The sequence below is a fragment of the Hyperoodon ampullatus genome (assembly GCF_949752795.1).
Source record: "Hyperoodon ampullatus genome assembly, chromosome: 14".
Taxonomy (NCBI): Eukaryota; Metazoa; Chordata; class Mammalia; order Artiodactyla; family Ziphiidae; genus Hyperoodon; species Hyperoodon ampullatus.
The window spans coordinates 58,640,316-58,664,175 of NC_136927.1; the positions used below are offsets into that span (position 1 = coordinate 58,640,316).

Sequence of the window (23,860 nt, forward strand, 5' to 3'; positions counted from 1 at the left end):
AAGTAGTTTTCTGCCATTGTATGTCAAACCAATACCTCCTTTTCTTTCCCATAATTCATGTTACCTGAAGTGCCCTGCTGTGCTATTAATCCTAATGAATCCCAGCCTAATTGACAGAGTAAGATGACCAAATATGCAAGTTATTTCACTAACTCAAGTTACTCATAATTATGTGTTGCACCCATAAGCAAACTCAATACAATGTGAGGAAATCTGATTCACATTAAAAGAGAAACAGGGTAAGCTCCATATTTTTAAAAATACTTCACTGTGGTTTATTAGATAATAGTTACTCCAGATGCACAAAAAGGATTTGTTAGGCATTTCATTTTCCCCCAGTTTTCAAGGACGGCGCTGGTGCATACAGATGAGAAATCCCAACAGCCTAAGAGCCAATCCCTAAAGTCTAAAGTCTACTCTGCACCTCTCCTTGGATTAGCACACAGCACACAACCTCTGGTAACAGCCCAAATGGTATTCAAACATGTTCCAAAGGCATCTCTACAGGGTCCCAGAAATCGAGAGGTTTTCTCCTCTGCCTATCAGTTATAATCCAGAGTCCACTGTGACCGCAAAGGAGGGGGACCTCCTCTCCTCCTGCCACCTTCCCATTTACTCACAGGTAGAAAAGAAACCACTGAAAACCAACAACCAAGGAAAATTCAAGCAAAGAATGCAAAACCAGTTTTAAAATTCATGTCAATTCTATATTATGGTTATGGTCAGTTATGGGAGAAAGGAGATAGAGGACAAAGAAAGACAAAGTCACAAACCATACAATGACACGCAAGGTTGGGGGGGAGAAAATGAAAAACAACATAGGCAAAGGCAGAATCTCTGTAATAACATTTTCATTGGTGGCATTAAAAACATGGTCGCTGAAGATATTTTAAATCTACACTGCACTCTGAAGGTCAGAGCCTTGGCCAATTCGCCTATCAATTATCCCATCTACCCCCACATCCACCCTCAAATGACCTAGCCTCAAGGCCTTACACACAGTGTTCACTGAATGAAAACAAAATCAAGGGCCCACTGGCACTCCCCCTACTATCCAGACTCCTGTTATCAAGTGTGCAGCTCAGGACACATCAAAAGGCATTTGGGGAGAGCAGACTCTGCTGTCAACCATCTCTGACTAACCCTGAAGCCTGAAAAACACTGCTTTGGACCAGAGTTCCTCATATTTCTAAATAGTAAAATTGCCAAGAAACAAATGAGGGGGATAAGAAAAATTATGTGGTAGATAAGATTGGAAACAATTTTATAACATGAAATGACATTAATTTTTAAAATTATTTTTCAATCACATTGTCCAAGACAATGATATTGTTCCTCATTGGTAATTCCTTCCTGTGCTTATTACAGCTTTACTATTTTTTCATACTAAAAGAACAACAAAATGCTATGCTGTTAGTGCTTCTGATTCTCATCAACTCATCTGAATTGGGCAAAAAGTAAACTATACAACAATCTCTAGATGGCAACTCCTATCACTAATTGATATTTAATCTTAACTTGACTCAAGAAAATTCAAGTTCCATTAGAGATAGAAATGATTCCACCACTTGCTATTGGTATTATTTTTAACAATCAGATTACCATAAATTGTATATAAGCTAAAAAATGCATACTGTGAGAAAATCCTGCTCAAATTTGTACGCTCCACCTCCAGTGGCACAAAAGACAGTGTGGAGACTCGAGAAGTTTTTATCTCTGCCCATTTGAATAAAAGCAGGCATGTCATGAGTGGGAAAGCGTATAAAGTGCAGATTGCCTTTGCGTCCACACAGAGTCAGATCCTTCAGCTCCAGGTGCACGTCCCGAATACCCGCGGACCCATAAGCCACATTGGAGGTCAGGTACTTTCGAATGCTTTTAAGACTTTCCACTTCTTCCTCTTCTTCTTCAGCAGTGATGTCTTTGGGTTCAAAATAAACCAGCTTGACCAGGGTCCCACCAATATCCAAGCCAAACCAAGGAAAAACTAAATGGGGAAGGAAAAAAAAGTCAGAACAGCTTTTTTTCTGAAAACTAAATTTACACTTATTAGATTAACAATTTATTTCATACCTTGAGGTTTCCAAGAACTATATACACAAAAAGGTTTTTGGAAGAAGAAATATGATTCTAATCTAGAAACAAATCTTTAAAAAAAAGAATTGCAAAGATCAAGAAGAAAAATATCACAATGCTAAGCCAACACAACCCTCTTAGACAAGCCCAAACTGCACTGAGAAATATTAAAAAACAGCAAAATGACACCCATTAACCTCAACTCTGGAAAAAAAGATTGAAAATGAAAATCTTCATCTTTGCCCTTGCCTTAAAGAAACATTGAGACTTTTCAGAGCTTTGGTTTAGTACTCAAACTAGGGCTAGAGGAAATTCCCAACCCTATGTAACATATAAGCTCCAGTGGTCAATTTCTCTCAAACCCTGATATCAATCAATCCATCAGGTTTCAATGGCCATCAGTGGAACAGGTGTTTCAAAGTTAATATCCGTTCCCCAAAAATCCATCCCAAAAAATCCATCCCAGGACTTCCCTGGTGGTCCAGTGGTTAAGACCCCTGCGCTTTCAATGCAGGGGACACAGATTTGATCCCTGGTCGGGGAGCTAGGATCCCACATACTACGTGAAGGAGCTAAAAAAAAAAAAAAAAAAAAAGAATCCATCCCAAAAAATGGCTTAAGGAGACTGGATCAAGATAAACTGCATTAGCTATACATGCCTTCTCCTCCCACCTTAAATCCTAAAAATGACTAAAGATATAAACTTACTGATTTTCTAAAATAATTCTGAGAAACAAGAAGTGATACCATCAGCAGAATGAGGTTGATAGAGACAATAACTGTCCAGAACCCTGAAAAGAGAAATGCTATAAAAATTGGGAGCAGCTATGAAGGTGCGGGGAGCAGATGGGTGCTCCATCCAAGCTGTCGATGGGGTAGCTGCCATGGGGAAACAGAAGCAGGCTCTGGTGCAGTCATAGTGATATGGTGGGGAAATACACTTGGCACAACTGGACAGGCCAGCCACTCCCCTCCCCCTCCTCCAAAGAGTCAAAGTCTTCACTGGGCACAGGCACTTGAGCCCAAACATCAGTACGTATCCACGTAGCTGCTGTTACCCAGAAGAAGTGGGGAGCCCCCACATCTGGCCCATCTCTCCCCTACAATCCATCCTGACAGACTGGTAAACAGACACTGCACCCACTGACAGGAGAAAGCAATCCTTAAACCAGAGACGATCACTTTACAAACCAGAATCACCAAAAGGGAAAAATCAACACCACAAAACCAAGAAGCTAACATCTAAAGAAAGAGTTGCAGGAACAAAGAAGAGGCTTTAAAAGAATCATAAATATCCTCCAAGGTAAAATGAGATTTCATCCATGAAAAATGAATAAGCTATTGTAAATCAACTATACTTCAATAAAAAAATTAATTTTAAAAATGAATAAGCTACCATAAAGAAAAACTAGAAATTAAGAAATGATTGCCAGCTGTGGTTGTGGCTGTTAAGGATCTACACATGTGACAAAATTATATAGAACTAAATACACACATATAAAAGAGTTTATGGAAAACTGGTTAAATCTAACTAAGGTCTGTGAACTGTATCAATGTTAATTTTCTAGTTGGGGGTTGTGGGAGAAGCTTTAAAAACCAAAAAGAGCGGGGCAGGGGGCGGGGCGCAGGGCGGGGGGACACACCAATATACTTCACATAGGTGACTCTCAAAAACAGGCTGAGTGAAAAAAGCTTGGCACAAAAGGCTGCATACTATGAGTCCATTATATGAAACTCTAGAAAATGCAAGCTAATTATTTCTGTATCTGATAGCAGATCACTGGCTGGGGGAGTGAGAGAGGGAAGGACTACACAGGGGCAGGAGAAAACTTTCTGTAATAACCCAAATCTTAATTGTTGGGGGCAAGAGGGGAGCTTCATGGGTGTATATATCTGTCAAAATGTATGGAACTATACACTTTAAATGGATATATTTTATTGTATGTAAATTATGTCCAATAAAGACACTTTTATAATAGAAAAAAAGGAGAAATATTTATTTCCAAAATAAAGCTCTACAATACATTTAATAACAAAATGGGCACAGAAAAAACAAATGGAAAACAAAACTAAGAAACTCTCCCAAAATGCCTCTTGAGTATGAAAGAAAGGTAGATATATAGAACACAGAACCAGAAAGTCCAACATCTGTGTTATACGAGTTCTAGAAATTTTCTGGCGAGATAGGGGAAGACAGGAATCATTGGCTTGAAATAAAATTAATAAGTGTAGAAAAGGGAGATGTATAGTCACATCCTATTTAAATTTCAGGAAATCCCTAAAAACTCCCAAAGGAAAAAAGTGAATTCCTACGAAGATACATAAATCACATTAAGGTAAAATTAGACTTTTCGTCAGTAACACAGATGCTAGAAGACAACAGCACACTGGCAAAGTTATAAGGAAAACAATTTGAAACTCATATCCAGCCAAATCAGCTTTCAAATGGGAGTGCAAGAGAAAGACATTTCTACACATGAAAGAGCTCAACATTTACTATTCAAAGACCTTCTCTGAAATAATTAGTAGATGCACTCCAATATAATTTTTTAAAGCACCCAAGAAGATATGAGCTATATAAACAATGATAAGCACAGGAAGCAATACATGCTGACTTTTAGGAAAATAAGTAATCTGCAACTAAAATACTTACATGATTTCAACATAGGAAGTCGAAGAGGGAAGAGAAAGGACAGGGAAGTCAAAGCAAGCAGCAGCTCTGTCTCGTTGGGGAACGGAAGGTAAAGATTCTGATTATTTCTAAACAAGAATAAAGAAGTGATGATTTAAATGCGTTAAAAATGTACAGGTTGGGGTTCCCTGGTGGCGCAATAGTTAAGAATCCACCTGCCAATGCAGGGGACACGGGTTCGAGCCCTGGTCCAGGAAGATCCCACATGCTGCGAAGCAACTAAGCCCGTGCGCCACAACTACTAAGCTTGCACTCTAGAGCCCGCGAGCCACAACTACTGAGCCCGTGTGCCACAACTACTGAAGCCCGCGTGCCTAGTGCACATGCTGTGCAACAAGAGAAGCCACTCCAATGAGAAGGCCGCGCACCACAATGAAGAGTAGCCCCCGCTCACTGCCACTAGAGAAAGCCCGTGCAGCTACGAAGACCCAGCACAGCCAAAAATAAATTTAAATAAATTAATTTAAAAAAAAATTTACAGGCAACTCCAAAAAAAGAGAAAATGAACATATGACCTTCAAACAACTAGGGGGAAAAAATCAGTTCAAAAACAAAGAGGAGGGCTTCCCTGGTGGCGCAGTGGTTGAGAGTCCGCCTGCCGATGCAGGGGACACGGGTTCGTGCCCCGGTCCGGAGGGATCCCACATGCCGCGAAGCGGCTGGGCCCGTGAGCCATGGCCGCTGAGCCTGCGCGTCCGGAGCCTGTGCTCTGCGGCGGGAGAGGCCACAACAGTGAGAGGCCCGTGTAAAAAAAAAAAAAAAAAACGAAGAGGAAAAAAAGTACAGTAAATACAAAACAAAAAAGGACAGGAATGAATGCAAACATATCAGTAATCACAGACACGTCAAATTTCTCTTCCAGATTGAAGAGAAAATTCAGATATATGCTTATATAAAAAGATACATCTAAAATAAGATAATACAAGTAGACTGAAGGTAAATAAACGGTAAAACACCCACAGTAGAGTCCCATCATAAAGAGGAGTTGGATTCTTTAAGATGAAAACGGCATTCAGTCACAATGAATAAATCAAGATCTTAAGCACCTCACTGGAGACTGAAAGAACGGTTGACTTACATTTAGGAAACATGATATAGTAAAAGTCAAACCTTATGTTTCAAGACCAATACTGCATTAATCAAGGGCTCACATTATAAGAGGTGCCCCTCCAAACAGTGATCTACCGTCCCTGAGCTCGCTCGCAATTACTGGGTTGGCCAAAAAGTTCATTCAGGTTTCTGTAACATCCTACAAAAACCCGAACGAACTTTTTGGCCAATCCAATATATATCCAATGACTAAATTGGTGAGTAGTCACTGTCACCATGCTTTGCCACATTTATATAGTTGAATTTGGGTAAGCAAAACAAATGCCTGGACAATGTTACTCCACTCTATTAAGCAAATGTTAACAGAAAGCAAATACAATACTAGCAGACTGAGAAGATTTCAAACAAAAAGCATTATAAGAGGACAAAAAGAAATGATGTCATGTGCATATAAAACTATAATTGATATGATCCTGACATATGCTTCAAAAAATATTAAAAACAAGGAGAAACTGACAAATCTACAAATCAGCAGAACCTCAAATTCCAAAGAACAAAACCAAACCACATTCACTTTCCACAATACCTCTAAATAAGAAATTAATCCAACAGACACAAGGAAATAAATCTATCCACCTGGAAATCTTCAACCTCATTTCTATTAACTCCGAAACTGAAGATGAAATCAAAACAATTTATTTTTGAATGAATGACAATGAGAACACTATATAGCAAAAGGAATAGGATGTCTACCCAAGGTGGGACTCAAAGGGAAACTTCTAGCCTTAAATGTTTATCAAATGTATTCAAAAAGAAGGAAGCCTGAATAAAAGGGAATGTCACATACAATTTGAAATGCTACAAAAATAAAGCAGACCCAAAATAAGCAGAAGGAAGTTATTAAAGATGAAAGCAAGATGTAAATGAAATTAGAAAAACATCATCATGAACAAAGCCACAACAAGATGATCAGTAAAATCAAGCTTTGAAAAAGCCATTAAAACAGACAAATTTCTGGTAAGTGTATCTAAGAAAAAGAAAGAAGATATAACTTTTCTCAAAAAAAAAAAAAGATCAAAGAAGATGAACTTACACAACCAGAAACTACAAATAAGCCAATTTACAACTTTGTAACAGTGAATTTAAAATGTACACTAAACAGAGGATTAGCTAGAAAAGAATAAAAAAGTGGCTCAAAATGAGGTAAAAAACACAAATCAAAAGCACTGAAAATTTTTAAAAAGAGGTCAAAGATCTACCACCCAAACAACAACAAAAAAGCACCAGGCCCTAATGGTTTCCAGGCAAACCATTAAGAGCTTCTAGGGCACAAAAAAATCTAGAAAGATTCCCAAGTCATTCTAACTTCATATCAAAACTAGAAAAGAATTGTCTCACAAAACAAATGCAAAAATATTAAATTATTAAACAACAGAATCCAGTTGTGCAATAAAAGTAATACACCATGGCCAACAGGGATTCTTTGGAACGCAAGGATGGTTTTCACATTAAAACTCCAATTAAGGAGGATTGCTTACATTAGTACATTGAAGGAGAAAAACCATGATTATCTAAATACACTCCAAAAAACAAAAATTAAGAGAATCAATTAAGCCAACAAAATAAAAAAAATTTTTAATAACTGGACACACCAAAAAATAATACAAATACCAATAGCTTTTCCTATGTTATAAGCAAAATCCAGCAAAAAAATGATGTGAAAAAAAAGTCATGCATAACAAAAACCATAAAATATTTATAAATAAATCTAATACTAAATATCTATGATTGCTATTAAAATGGTGTACTGAAAGACATAACAGTGGGAAGATATATCATGTTCCAGGAAGGAAAACTAAATACTATTAAAGTGTCAATTCTCCCCCAAATTAATCTAACTAACAATGTCAATGCAATTCTAAAGAGAACACTGTGGCTGACTCCCCAACAGCCATTCCACCTCAGTCTGAAAGAGATCCCTGATTTTTTTTTTTTTTTTTAACACCAACAGAAACTCCATTTCCAGTGATGAGGGACTAACTCAACCTGGCATGAGTCATGAAGTCTGGCCCTGACTGGAAGAATAAAAAGTTTCTTCACTAATGAAATCAACAGTGCTGGATATGACTGAAGTAAGGAGATTCAATTCCTATTTTCCTACTAACAGCGCCATTCTTTTAACCATCAACTTTAAGATGATGCCAACCTCGTGGAGAGCAAAGAAGAGACACAGCACTCTACCAACAAATATATCCCATCAACAGGATTGGAATCTGAAGTTTTGGACATATCTAAGACCAAGGGAAGGCTGTAATGCTTAAAACAAATTAAGCCTTACTCCCCTTTCCATAGATTAAAAAGTTGAAACAGGGCTTCCCTGGTGGCACAGTGGTTGAGAGTCCGCTTGCCGATGCAGGGGACGCGGGTTCATGCCCCGGTCTGGGAAGATCCCACATGCCGCGGAGCGGCTGGGCCCGTGAGCCATGGCCGCTAAGCCTGCGCATCCGGAGCCTGTGCCCCGCAACGGGAGAGGCCACAGCAGTGAGAGGCCCGCGTAAAAAAAAGAATGAAAGAAAAAGAAACTTAAGTGCAAAAGAGCCCAAGGTCACTCACAGTCAAGAAAAGGCAGAAGTGGGACTCAAACTCAGATTTCCTAAGTCCTTTTAAAAGTATCTTTTAACCAGTATCTATACAAACCTAACAGCACAAAACATATTCTTGGGTTAAATTTTTTTTAAGTAAAAGTAGTTTAATAAAATTCACATACCTTAAATAAATAAAGAGGACCAACAATATATAAGGAAAAGTAAGGAGCCTAAGGCTGAAAGAGTAAATAGCCTATTATATCCTTTAGTAGCTTCTGGATTTTTTAGTTATACTACTAATCAAACATTTACATATCCAAGAACTGAGAGACAATGAAAGACATTGGAGGTCCATTAGATGCATGCTCTCTGATAATATCTCAGGCCATACAATTCTGTTATTTCTAAACATTCAGCCTATCAAAGGGGGTTTAGATTCCTAACAATAACTGAGAGACTGACCCATATACTATGACATGATGACTACTAGAATAAGCCTTCAATGCTTATTCAAAACACTATATGTGGCACTTCCCTGGTGGCGCAGTGCTTAAGAATCCGCCCCCCAATAGAGACACAGGTTTGAGCCCTGGTCCGGGAAGATCCCACATGCCGCGGAGTAACTAAGCCTGTGCACCACAACTACTGAGCCTGCGCTCTTACCCCACGTGCCACAACTACTGAAGCCCGTGCTCAGCAACAAAAGAAGCCACCGTAATGAGAAGGCCATGCACCGCAACGAAGAGTAGCCCCCGCTCGCCGCAACTAGAGAAAGCCTGCACACAGCAACAAAGACCCAATGCAGCCAAAAATAAATAAATTTTTAAAAAAAGAAAAAACCCACTATGTGTTTCTGGCAGGAAAAGTCATGGAAAGTCAAGGAACTTTTGCTATGCCCTCACATTCCTCATATCTCACTAATAGAAGGCCTATTTTATCACTTCTGATTAGTGAGTCTTTCCATTAATTTCCACAGATATTTTAGTCTATTTTAGGCCTTCAGCATATTTCCTGATATATTTCCTCTAAGGTGCTCCACCTAGACAATGTACACTTGACTTAGGACACATTTCTAGAAAGAATTTAAACTTTCCCTCACAGATTTATGTAAAATCATCAATAGCACACTGTCTCATAATAGGTCTCAACAACTGAAATACTTTCCAATGAGAAATATATGGTTTATAAAAGTGTACTCAATTTTCCAACATTATGAATTATATCTTTACACCAGACCACATGTGGTTAAAATACTGCAAACCCAAATCCCTAGACTGGTCTAGGCAGCGATCTTTGGCCTCATATTAAAAGACAAACCTTGGGACTTCCCTGGTGGTCCAGTGGTTAAGACTCTGAGCTCCCAGTGCAGAGGGTCCGGGTTCAATCCCTGGTCAGGAAACTAGATCCCGCATGCCGCAACGAAAAAGTCCACATGCCGCAACTAAAAAGATCCTGCTCGCACGTGACACCAAAGATCCCGTGTGCTGCAACTAAGAAAGACCCAGTGCAGCCAAATAAATAAATAAATACTTTTTAAAAGACGGACCTCAATAAATATTCCCAAAATAGTTTAACTCAGGGACCAGATACTTATAAAATACTACCTACTATAAAACCAGCAGACTCAATAATAAATTTTACATTCAAGAAATATAAACAGGGCTTCCCTGGTGTCGCAGTGGTTAAGGATCCGCCTGCCAATGCAGGGGACACAAGTTTGAGCCCTGGTCCGGGAAGATCCCACATGCCGCGGAGCAACTAAGCCCGTGTGCTACAACTACTGAGCCCGTGTGCCACAACTACTGAAGCCCGCGCGCCTAATGCCCCGTGTTCCTCAACAAGAGAAACCACCACGATGAGACCCCCACGCACCGCAACGAAAGAGTAGCCCCTGCTCGCCGCAACTAGAGAAAGTCCGCGCACAACAAAGACCGAACACAGCCATAAATAAATAAATAAAATTTATTTTTTAAGAAAAGAAATATAAACATACAAAACTTAATAGGCTACTAAAAACTGCAAGATAGCTTTCACTTTCAGAAAGCAAACTTTAAGCCATTATAAAGGGTTTTCATATCCTAGTCCACCTTGCTGACAAAAACTGAAAAAGAATATTAACTGAGAAAGAACAGTGCCTGAATATAAAGATACCCCAAATTATGAACCTGAAAAGCGCTCCCAAGGTTATAAATTTAAGCCCAAGGAACCTCACTGCTCTTTTAAATAACCAGACAAAATAGCTATTCTGCTATATCACTGCCTGATAAGGTACTCTCAAACAACCTACAGGCTATTATCTTCGTCCTTATCTCTCCTTTTAACATGTGTTTAAGCAAAATATTTTTAATAACATACATCCCCCTTGCTAATGGTCTCCTCAGATATACAGAGGGCAGTGATGCCAACACTCAACAGTCATACTAAGGACACAATTCATACATGGGCCCCTAAAATAACATACTTAATTTTACAAGCTGCATAATAATATTATTTTTAGGTTATGCTTAATGCTTTATATTCGTTATTCATCAAAGAAGAGGAGCCGTGTTTACTTTTATTTCATTTAGGTTTAAAGTTGATAAAACAATAGGCTAAAAAGCACCCTCTCCTATTCTGTCCCTCAAAAATGGGCTACAAAGCAACAGAAATCTAACTTTTTTCCCCGAGCTCCCAGTGGGCGGCCCTTCCTAATTCCCTAACTGAAGATGAAACACTGCACCTGATAAAAGGCAACCTCCCAGCACCAGTTCCATTCTGGCAACACTGATGCTCCCCCAAATACCAAGGAAAAGCTAACTATTTTCTAGATTAGTATTATCAAGCTACAAACAAAAGCTTTATTTTCTAGACTAATGGAAGTTAAGGAAATTCCATGATTGGCATGAGTCCAAAATCAGCATGTCCCCAAGCTTCCCCTGGAGTGCTGAAACATGCTCGGGAGTCACCTTCAAAGATCCAGCTCATCCCCTGGCACTGCCATGAAGCACTGTGATCCCAGAGTTCCCACACCTCCTGCATATCTGGGGCCGTAGATTAAAATGTATGTTCTCATGTTACATGCATGTAATGTTCTCTTGTTACGTTTGTCAAAACTGTACATTTTACTGTATGTAATTATGCCTCAATAAAATTTTAAAAATTAAAACACATTTTTAGACCCCTCTGCAGATCTGAGGTTTTTTTTTTTTAAGCTTCTGAGTGATTCCACGTGAGAACCACTACTGAACTACATCGCATGCACCTTCCAAGATGTGGAAAGTCAAGAAACACTGGGTCTGAAGTCAGACACCTAGAATCAAAACACAGCTCCATTACTAATTCACTATATGCCCTTGGACAAAGAGAAAATTTCACTGAGCCTGTTGCCTAATCTGGAAGCTGGGGATAACAAATACCCACCTCAGAGGATAACTGCAAGACTTAAATGTTGGCACAGTGTCTAACATGAACACGTAAGCATCATCGTTACCATCATTTTAAACCAATTTTTATTTGGTATTTCTCTCAGACCTATGAGACATACTCCAGCTAATCTAAAACTTTTGAAGAACTTCTTAGACACACATGCCTAGCCTCATCCCTAATGACTATGATGTGTTAAGTCTGAGGTGGGGACAGGTTTGGGAATCACACTGCTCTAGGGAACATGTGTGGCAGAACATGACTATAATCAGGGCCCACAATTCCTAAGATAAACTGAACAGCTCCTTCAAGTTTCCAATGACAACTAGGCTCCTACCTTAAGATAAGTAGTGTAATGATATCAGAATGAGGTTTTCTAACAAAAGAAAGGTGGCACCAACCCAACTCTCCTAATAAAAAATACAAAGATTTAATCTTTATTGAATTCCCTCAAAGTTAAGACCAAAGTATATTCTTTGGTCAATACACAATCAATACACTGCCTCTCCATCTAACAGGTGTACCCCTGGACAGTACAGAAAGAACAAACGGAAAGAAAACAATACCTTGTTTATTTCTTTAGTTCTCATTATCTGAGAGATGGGTTTTCATGACTTTTGTAAGGACTAATGTGAGTTTATTAAAGCTCTTAGAAGAGTACATGAAAAAAAAATTTTAAGAGTGCCTGACTGGTGGCAAACACCAAAATCACAATACTTAGAATCTTCATGGCCAGTGGTCACAAAGAGCTGGCTACATGGCTGTGATTCTTTTTTGCTGAATCTCTGGAATTTACATCCATCTCTAATGAGGCAGTACAAAACCACGAAGGAACTGATGTTTTGCATCGCTTAAAAATCAGGTGCTTCTCAAAACAGGAACCAGGCTCTAAAAACGGTATAGGTTGAGAGCACATCATCTCTTTTCCAATTCTCTTTCAAGAACATAGGAAAAGACAAAAGAATTAAGAACTCTCAAACTTTTCATAGCAAAATAGGGGTGCGTTTAATATTTAATCATCCAAATCATAAAAAAGTAAAGCAACTGGGTTGTTGGGCTGAGGTACAAGACTATCCAATAAAGACCTCACACCCGGGGGGGTGGGGGGGGTGTGATGAATTGGGCGATTGGGATTGACATGTATACACTGATGTGTATAAAATTGATGACTAATAAGGACCTGCTGTATAAAAAAAATAAATAAAGTAAAAAATAATGATAATTTTTTTAAAAACGACCTCACATTCATCCTGCCACTTTCTCACTCTCATAATCTACATTTAAAACAAGCTGATTTCCTGAAATAGGAATCTGGCAACGGGCAACGACAAGAAAAAAAATATATAGCCACATGTAAAATGTTATTATATCGTAAAACTCATATTAGAGTATCAAGACAGTGGATACTTTCAAGGGTTGCAATGGCTCTTTGAAGGAGGACCCGAACTGAAGACCTGTAAAGAGAAGAAAATATCTGGACTAGATCACAATGCAGAAAAAAAAAACCTGATAATAAAACGGAAAAAACGATTCTCTGGGAAGAGCATGTGCAACCGCCAAGGCGAGAAGTCGTTTTCCCTCAAAAGAGAAAGGCTTAATGCCCAGAGTGCTACAGTACTGAATCGTGAGTATCAGCAAAGAGATGGAAAGAAAATAGAGGTGATATCTGGGTGAGACAAGACCCGAGTTCTCATGGGAAGAAAAGCAGACAAAGCTTAGTATACAGAACACGGAATCCAGTTTTAGGCTTGCAGCAACTCAACCGTTTTCCTTGAGCCCAAAATCTCCAGGTAAAAAGGATGTAACGTCTTGCAGCTCTCTGGAAATCCACGGAAGACAGACACTGGGGATTCAAACGACTTGAGGGGGGAGGGGAGGTGGTGAAAATGGGTCAAAGGAAGCCTTCCCGAGGAAAAAAATAATGCGATTCTCGGCCGAAGAATACACAAGGAACTAAACCGGGAGAGAGAAAAGGTCCTGGGTACGGACGCTACACTCGGACAACCGAGAAGCAGAAGCGCGAGGCCGGACGGGGCCGAACCCGCAGCCCCCGCGTTGGGGGACCCGAGGCCTCCAGCCAGGTGTCAGCCCAGCACCAACCTGGGACCACCGAGCGGGGGCACTGTCTCCGCGCGGGAAAAACGGCGACCGGGCCGGAAGGGGGCAGGGCGAAACGCGAGGGCGCCCCGCCGGGCACTTACGCGGCCGCTTCTTCCTGAGGCTTTCGACGCGCTGACGGGAGGCCGACGTAGCGCCGCTGTAAGAGCCGGGCCGGTCCCGCCTTACGCCCTCCGTCGAAGCCGAGGCCCCGACAGCGGGAGCCGACGCACTGTTCGCCCGGCGCCGCAGTGGCTCCCGCCGCCGCCCATCGGGGCCGCCGGACGCCGGCTCCCGGACCGACGAGGCGGGGGTGGCGGCGACCCCCCAGTGGCGCTCCATGGGCGCGCCGAGCCGGCCCGCTCCCATCCGCAGCAGGAACCGCTGCCGACCGAGCTAGCCCCACAAGGCCAGTGCCCTCGTCGCCTCCTCCGCGGCAATCCAGCCAGAGCAGAAGAACACCCTCGGCAGGCCGCCTCTTCCGTTGCGCCAACGCGCAGCAAGCCAATCCAAGCAAGCTAGGGGCGGCCCGAAGGCCTCGTGTCCAATCGGATGCCTGATTCGAGGCGGATCGACCGCGCCTCCGTCCAGTGAAAGGCTCGGGGCGGGGCGGAGGACGGCAAGGGAGGGGATCCGGGCTGGGCAGAGGAGAAGGCGGTGTTGCTGAGCGGAGAGTGATGGCGGCGCCGCCCAATGGACGCGTTGGTGGAGGGGTCCGCGCCCCCTTCCACCGGGGTGCACAGGTAGGCGCTCCAGGCCCCAGAACTCTCCCGGGAGCCGCCTCGCGCCCCCGAGCCCCGCCCTGCTGCTGCGTCCCGTCGTCTCCCGGCTTGCGCCCTTCTCCAGCCCAGCGGTGTGCCGCAGGGTCTGGTCGCCAGTCGTTGGCAAACAGAGGGGCTTGAACCGCGGCTGAATTTAGCCTTTGTCCCTCGACCTGATTCCACTGCTGCCGTCAAGGCCACCAGTCCTCCGCGCTCTGTTTGACCGCCACCCCCTTCCCCAGCACTGCCACTGGCGTGTTTAGGCTAAGCCCCCTTCATTCCTCCTGTGTTAGAGAGATGTTCCCAGTACCAAAACTAATGAAAGGACTGGGGTTGGTCTCCATGGCAACTGGAAGAAAGAGGTGGGTTATAAATCCTTTGCCACCCCCCTGTGGTGAAGGAGGGGGGTGTGGGAGCCGGGAAGTAGGGTTGGCTCTTGGAAGGAGAGTCTGGACCCCCTTTCTTTGTGGTGCAGTGGAGGACACAGAAGGATTTGGTGGCCGCCTTGGGGCCTGGGTTGTTGGGGATTTTGTCTTGATTGGTTTTTTGTTTTTTAAATCATTGTTTTTTTGTTTTTTAAATCATTTTATCACCTTCTTTTTGGGGGTGAGAACATGGTCACCTCCAGCCCTGAGATACTGACCAAAGGTCCATCCAAGTGTCTCTTCTCCCATAGGTTGCCCATGCCCGGAATGATCCATGGCTCTGTACTCCCAAGGCACTCCCTCATTCTGTCAAGTTGAACGGGATTGTGGGTTTATCTTGCTAGCAAATTATTTCATAAGTGCCTCCCCTGAGAGACTGTAATGCCCCTTATGTTCTTCATCTTTCCTGTAATGACTGCTAGTAGCAGGCTGAACAAGAAATATGAGCTTCTCTCTTGCTTATTGAATAGAATTGCCATGCTCACTCAAAACTAGCTCCCTGGGACTTCCCTGGTGGCACAGTGGTTAGGAATCCACCTGCCAATGCAGGGCACACAGGTTCGAAGCCTGGTCTGGGAAGATACCACATGTCACGGAGCAACTCAGCCTGTGCGCCACAACTACTGAGCCTGCACTCTAGAGCCCGCAAGCCACAACTAGTTAAACCCACACACCTAGAGCCCGTGCTCCGCAACAAGAGAAGCCACCGCACTGAGAAGCCCGCGCACTGCAACGAAGAGTAGCCCCCTCTCAGCACAACTAGAGAAAGCCCGCGCGCAGGAACGAAGACCCAACACAGCCAAAAATAAATATAAATAAATAAATAAATAAATAAAAAATTTTTTAATAGCTCCCCTCACTGTAGGATTAACTCTGGAAACCCTATTTCCTAACTCTGGAAGTTCCGTCTGCTGAAGGAAGCCACCCCAGAGGGATCCTACAAAAACCAAGAAAACATATAGCTACTCTTCTAAATCTCAGTGCCCAGCATTGCCTACGTTTCTGCCTCTCCCAACAAAAAAAAAAACGGTTCTCCTTGACCTGAGGAAACTTCCATCCAGGTCTGTGAGCTGCAATAGATCATCCTGAAGAATCAAGAATCATCATCAGGGCTTCCCTGGTGGCACAGTGGTTGGGAGTCCGCCTGCCGATGCAGGGGACACGGGTTCGTGCCCCGGTCCGGGAGGATCCCACATACCGCGGAGCGGCTGGGCCCGTGAGCCACGGCTGCTGAGCCTGCGCGTACGGAGCCTGTGCTCCACAACGGGAGACGCCACAGCGGTGAAAGGCCCGCGTACCACAAAAAAAAAAAAAAAATCATCATTACCTGTGACTGCCTAGACAAATCCCAACATCAAAACAACACTTGAAGCGTGTGTAGCTTTTCTTTTTTTTTTTTTTTTTTTTTTTTGCGGTATGCGGGCCTCTCACTGTTGTGGCCTCTCCCGTTGCGGAGCACAGGCTCCGGACGCGCAGGCTCAGCGGCCATGGCTCACGGGCCCAGCCACTCCGCGGCATGTGGGATCTTCCCAGACCGGGGCACGAACCCGTGTCCCCTGCATCGGCAGGCGGACTCTCAACCACTGCGCCACCAGGGAAGCCCAGCTTTTCTTTCTTTACTGTGTATAGTGTCTTTTTTCTTTTCTTAATTTATTTATTTATTTATTTACTTACTTACTTACTTTTGGCTGCGTTGGGTCTTCGTTGCTGCACGCGGACTTTCTCTAGTTGCGGCAAGCGGGGTCTACTCTTCATCGCAGTGTGTGGGCTTCTCATTGCAGTGGCTTCTCTAGTTGCGGAGCACAGGCTCTAGGTGCGCGGGCTTCAGGAGTTGTGGCTCGCAGGGTCTAGAGCACAGGCTCAGTAGTTGTGGCACACGGGCTTAGTTGCTCCACGGCATATGGGATCTTCCCAGACCGGGCCTCGAACCCGTGTCCCCTGCATTGGAAGGCGGATTCTTAACAATTGCACCACCAGGGAAGCCCAGAAAATAAATTTTTAAAGAGAAAAATGTATCATGGATTTATACTAATTTCCATTCATTTTTAAGGTTACAGTTTTTACTTAGCTTCTTTTATCTTAACCTGAAAATCTAAGGACTTCACAACATTCACTACTTATTTGCTTTATCATTAAGTATATAGATAATAGTTTCAGAATAAAAATGTCAATATTACCAATGATGTGATTATTATACACTGTTTAAGATTTTTCTGCAGTTCTTTTTGTCCTTAGGATGTGTTGCACTAGGGATGAAAAATCAAATTGTGCTTTAAAGTCATTTGAAATAATTTCCTTCTGTGTAATTCAGCCAACAACTCAATACAGAATTGAGTCCATTTTTTTTCCATTTTGATTCAATTTTTAGAGATTTAAATTTTTTCTTGCTTTCTCTAATGAAAGAAGCTACCATGTTGTGTGCTGCCCTATGGAGCAACCCATGTGGCAAGGGACTGAAGGCAGCCTCTGGCCAACAGCCAACAAGGAAGTGCAGCCCGCAGAGCAACAATTCAATGAGGAACTGGGACTTCCCTGGTTGTGCAGTGGTTAAGACTCTGCACTCCCAATGCAGGGGGCCCAGGTTCAATCCCTGGTCAGGGAACTAGATCCCACATGCCACAACGAAGAGCCCGCATGCTGCACTAAAGATCCCGCATGCGGCAATGAAGATCCCACGTGCCGCAACTAAGACCTGGCAAAGCCAAATAAATTAAAAAAAAAAAAATCAGGAACTAAATCCTGCAAGTACTATGTGAATGAGCTTGGAAGTGAATCCTCCCCAAACTGCAGCCCTGGCCAACAACTTGATTGCAGCCTTGTGAGAGACCCTGAGCCAGAGGACGCAGCAAACCTGCACCTGAAATCTTAACCCACAGAAACTGAGATACTAAATGTGTTGTTTTAAGCTATTAAGTTTTGGAATAATTTCTCATGCAGCATTAGTTAATGGGTACACCTCCATAGCGGCTGTGTTATATATACTCTTAACTGTTGGATGACTGCAGGGCAAGTAGAATGCTGATTAATCAGTTAATGATGAGGTCAACTGATGAGATCAGTTGACCAATGATCTTGAGTAGAATTGTGTGGGGCTCTGGCTTTGCCCTGTTCTCCATTTCATTAGTGATTTGATGGCTCATCCTGCACATGGTGGGGAAAAATCAAGAACCAGAGGGTCCTCAACCAACTGAAACAATGACCAAATTGTTTGGACTGTTGCATGAACTAAATTCAATTCAACAAAGACCCATTAAGCTTGGCAACAATAGTTTGTGGAGCAATACAGGGAGCTGTAGAGAAGGCCCTGCACCCCACTGCTATGAAATGGACCTCAGAGAGCACCCCCAGCCCCAGGCCAAGGATGGGATTAAGTCAGGGCTATCAAATGGCACAGAAGTACATAGAGAGAGGCAAGGAATGATGTTTATCAACCCCTCTAAAAAGGAAACAGGATTGCAAGGGATTAAAGGACATTATCAATTGTTGCTCTTTCTCTTTAGTCAAAAAAGTCTCCTTAAAAATGCAGTGACTAGGGCTTGCCTGGTGGCGCAGTGGTTGAGAGTCCACCTGCTGATGCAGGGGACATGGGTTCGTGCCCCGGTCCGGGAAGATCCCACATGCCGCGGAGCGGCTGGGCCCGTGAGCCATGGCGGCTGAGCCTGCGCGTCCGGAGCCTGTGCTCCGCAACGGGAGAGGCCACAACAGTGAGAGGCCCGCGTACCACAAAAAAAAAAAAAAAAAAAAAAAAAAATTAAAAATGCAGTGACTCAATGAGTCAGCACCTGCTTTTAACAAGATCCCCAAGAGGATTTGTATCTCTACTGAAGTTTGAGACACTCTGGACTATATAACTCTGTATAGTTTGGATTTTTTTTTTAATTTCACTTTTTTATTGAAATATACTTGATTTACAATGTTGTGTTCATTTCTGCTGTACAGCAAAGTGACTCAGTTATACATACATTCTTTTTTATATTCTTTTCCATTGTGGTTTATCCCAGGATATTGAATATAGTTCCCTGTGCTATACAGTAAGACCGTGTTGTTTATCCATTCTATATGTAATAGTTTGCATCTACTAACCCCAAACTCCCAGTCCACCCCTCTGCCACCTGCCCTCCCCGTTGGCAACCACAAGTCTATTCTCTTGAGTCTGTTTCATATATAGGTTCATTTGTGCCCTATTTTAGATTCAACATGTAAGTGATATCATATGGTATTTGTTCTCCTTCTGACTTACTTCACTTAGTATGATAATCTCTAGTTGTGGTATTTTATTTATTCTTTTTTAAAATTTACTTATTATTATTATTTTTTTTTTTTTTTTTTTTTTGGCCTCACTGCAGCTTGTGGAATCTCAGTTCCCTAACCAGGGACTGAACCCAGGCCATGGCAGTGAAAGCCTGGGATCCTAACCACTTGACCACCCGGGAACTCCTGGTGGAATTTTAACTCTTTACAGCAAGCACATATTCGTGTATTACCTGTGTAATTAAAAGATGATTTAAAGAGACTAGATTATAAGGAAGGTGAAAATTCTGAGGGGAGACTGACCCCCTGCACTGGGTGGGAAGGAAGGAGTCCACTGAGCCAGGACAGAAGGTGACATGTGGGGAACTGAGGAGCTTGTCCCTGAGTAGAGACTCCTGAAAGTGAAGGTGGGAGGAAAAAGGGGGAGGGGTCCTGCACAAGCCCCCCAGATTGAAAGTTCTTTTACATTCACTGCAGGAGCCTCACTTCAAGCAGATATCTGGCCAGGGTAGATCCTCAGAACTGTGGGCTGAATAAAAGAAACGTTAAAGGATCTTAAGTTCTAGAAGTAATAATAGCAGAATTACTGGAAACGTGAGTCCATGGGCTCACAATTCTAAGAACATCGTCCTGATAGCAAGTAGTGAAAAAAGCAATTCTTTCATCAGTTACCACAGTTTCTCTCTTTCCTGATTCCTTTGGACAGGCCTCCTGCAAGAAGCTGATTTCCAGCTGCATGTGATAATGAAAGGATTTTTCTTCTTATGTTAAATACAAGCAAACTGATCAAATAGGAGACAGCATCTGACTGCTAGGAAGTCAACGATTCAGACAGTATGGCAGTGGCACTTGGGGATGGGGAAGGACAGAGGAGGGGAGGAAGCTGGTACAGCCAGTCCGTGCCAAGGACACTCAAGAGCTGATGGGACTGAGCTCTGGAGGAGGAAGGATTTGACATCACCTGGTCCAGCCTCATGGTTTATGGGTCCAGGAAGGAAAGGGACGCCAGGAGCTGGCTGTGGACCCAGGACTAGAACCCAGGGCTACTTCCCTTCTTCATCTTTCTCACCGTTCCCATTTTCTCTCCCCACCTCCACCTTTCTGGCTGCTGCCCACCCCATCCCCCCACATCCCTTCTGTCTTTGAAGTACCCTTTTCAGCATGTATATTTTACTTCAATAAAAAGCTGTGGGGTTGAGGGGGTATTTTTCTTATATTGCTGTTTTTATAGAAACAGCATTGAGTAAGTAGAAGGAAGATATTCAGTGTAAGTTGTTTGTGTGGGTTTTTTTTATTATTTTTGGCTGTGTTGAGTCTTCTTTGCTGCACACAGCCTTTCTCTAGTTGCGGCGAGTGGGGACTACTCTTTGTTGCAGTGCGTGGGCTTCTCGTTGCAGTGGCTTCTCGTTGCGGAGCACAGGCTTGGCGCACAGGCTTCAGTAGCTGTGGCGTGTGGGCTTCCATAGTTGTGGCTTGCGGGCTCTAGAGCGCAGGCTCAGTAGTTGTGGCACATGGGCTTAGTTGCTCCCCGGCATGTGGGATCTTCCCGGACTAGGGCTCAAACCCATGTCCCCTGCATTGGCAGGTGGATTCTTAACGACTGCGCCACCAGGGAAGGCCCCAGTGTAAGTTTTTTAAATGCAGGCAGGAAGGTGAGAATTTACTCTGAAGAATTTGAGGTAAGCCATGAGAATTTAGGAAGGCTAATAAGTGGGAGGGATCTATTCAAAAAAGCTTCCAAAAGGAGCTGGGCTTTAAGCCAGGCCTTAAAGAAAAAAACTTTAGTGTGTGCAGTAGCTAAGCCATGACTTGCAGCAGAGCCCTCTAGCCATTGGCCTTATCCTTACAGGCAGCACCACTGACCCCAGGGAGGGATAGGGAGCTGGATGAAGCATGCATGTGCCCACTCCCATCCCATTCCGGCAGTGGAGACCCCTCTCAGAGCCCATATCCTTCCCTCTGAGAGACTGAATATACAAAAGGACAGTGGCCAGACCATACATGACAATAAAACTCTCTGCAGTAACCAGCCTGGAAAGCCAAACCACAGCCTCTGCAGCAGTCATCCAGAATGATCAGGTCTTGGTTAATGTGTGCCAGCTTCTTCCCAATCCCCAACCACCTCTTCCCTCTCTTCCATCTCGGGACCAACCAGAGAAAGCCAAATATGTTCCCCAACCAATCACATAAGGTGCCCCTCTTCTAGTTAGCCAGCATCCAGTGTCCCAGGCAAATAACCTCCAATCACAGCACATCTGAAGCCTTCCCTTTCTTTTATTCACCACAGTGTTTTCCCAGTTCCTGCCTGCCTTTGATACCCTCCTGGCCAAATGCAAGTGACAGTGGCTGCTCTTACAAGCTCAGAATGAACAGCCTATGTTTGTTCTCATTTGGGTGGCCTTGGTTTATCTCCATATCTCTAAAGCAATTCTGGACACAAACTGAACGTACTCATGAAACCAACACCCAAATCAAAGGTAACCATGCCGACTTTCAATGCCATAGATCAATTTTGCTTATTTCTGTACTTTTTGTATGTATAGAATCACCCAGTCAACACTTCTGTGTGTGTACTGACTTTTTTTTTTTTTTTGCGGTACGCAGACCTCTCACTGTTGTGGCCTCTCCCGTTGCAGAGCACAGGCTCCGGACGCGCAGGCTCAGCGGCCATGGTTCACGGGCCCAGCCGCTCCGCGGCATGTAGGATCTTCCCGAACTGGGGCACGAACCCGTGTCCCCTGCATCGGCAGGCGGACTCTTGACCACTGCGCCACCAGGGAAGCCCTGTACTGACTTCTTTTTCTCAACATCATGTCTGTGCGATATATCCACATTGAGTGTAGCAGTATTTTCATTTGTATTCATTGTTGTGCACTAGTATTCTACTGTATGACTTTACCCCAACTTTTATATATATATATATATATATATATATATCCATTCTATCCATTCTACTATGGATAGACCTTTGGGTTGATTCCAGTTTGGGGCTATTTTGAACAGTGCACTTAGAAATATTCTTGCACATATCTTGGTATACATGAGCTCTTGTTTCTGTCATGTACATACCCAGGAGTGGAATTGCTGGGTCATAGGTTATGCATGTGTTCAACTTTAGTAGATACTGCCTATTTTCCAACAGGGTTTTACTAACTTACATTACCCCTAAAGTTTGAGAGTTCAGTTGCTCTATATTTCCATCAACATTTGATCTTGTCAGACACTTTCATTTTAGCCATTCTGATAGGTATCTTTGTAAATTTATACTTAATATTTTTCTTGTTCCCTAGAGGCTCTAAGTTTTACTGTTTTCCTGGATTTCATTGTTATAATTGTTAATAGTACATGACTGATCAAAACAACACTTTTCTCTCCTCCCCCCCTCCCCTGCCCTTGCTTTTAGACACTCCTTTAGACTACTCACAATTATATTGGAGACAGTGAGTGATAGAAGGGGGCACTTAAGGTGGGCTCTTTGCGTTATTATTGTGTCTCTCCAAGGCCTGTCCCCATACTCTGCACTCAGTAGGAGCAAAATAAATATCTGTTGTATAAGTACATGAAAAAAATGACATGAAAGCCTATATGTCTCCACCATACTTTGTGAGTCATTCCCGACCACTGGAGGGTATGCAGGTGTCTTACTCATTTTAGGCCTTAGACCTGGCACAGGGGAATCCTTTAACAAACAATATCTGCTAAACCAAACTGACCTCCAGCTGCCTCACCTCACGCAGCCTCAGGCCATTGAGCCTGGGCACATACAAGATGATTATATTCATATTGTCACAACATCCCTGAGACTATATTAATTATATATTGCACATCATTACACTATTATAGCAGGTGGCAGATCTTGGCACACCGGACAGAGATGTGATGGTGTGAAATCTCACTTTAAATGGGGTCCCAGGCTCCAGACACCTGATCAGCTGTGGGTCATGGGCATGGAGAACATCCAACTCTGGGGCCCACGGGCCAGAGTCTTCCCTTGCATTGTCCCCTCTGGTCCTTCATCCCTCCCAGTCTTGCAGATCAGCTGTAAATTGGGTCATACTTGTATCCGTTTCATAGGGTCATTGTGAGGATTAAACAAGTTAATATATGTAAGGCACCTAGCCCAGCACCTGGTATGCAACAAGGTGTGGGGTAAGTGGTAGCACTTTTTATTATTGCTGTTATTAACAGCAGCAGCAGCAGGGATGAGGAACGCTGAGTGACCATGCCCTGCACCAAGTGTGGACTTCATGGCCCTGGGCTACATGGAAAAGAGCAGAAAGGGGAGCATGTGATTTTTATCCATAAAGAGTTATCACTTCCAGCACAGACTAGCCCAGGGACCCTGAACACTACTCTCCCTGAAGGTGGGGGCGGAGGTGTTCCTTGGCCATCAGCTTCACGATAGTGCATTGGTAGAAAGCAAGGGACCTCAAGGCTTGAATGACTCCATTTCTAGGAGACTCCTATAAGAGCAGGACACATGCTGTGAAGTTTGAATCTGGCCAAGAATGGGAATTTCTG

At 43.2% G+C, this 23,860-nt stretch overlaps 1 protein-coding gene across 1 annotated transcript in view; it reads right to left on the bottom strand.

Annotated features, from left to right (window-relative positions):
* The window catches only part of PANK2 (pantothenate kinase 2), a gene marked incomplete at its 5' end in the record, with an annotated part of 28,324 nt that extends 12,976 nt beyond the window's left edge, over positions 1–15,348 (bottom strand). Inside the window, 4 exon segments of the mRNA XM_079719069.1 lie at positions 1,635–1,987; positions 14,007–14,298; positions 14,302–14,769; positions 15,307–15,348. Coding sequence (XP_079575195.1) covers positions 1,635–1,987; positions 14,007–14,298; positions 14,302–14,769; positions 15,307–15,348 — 1,155 coding nt within the window.
* Positions 15,349–23,860: the final 8,512 nt, after the last annotated feature.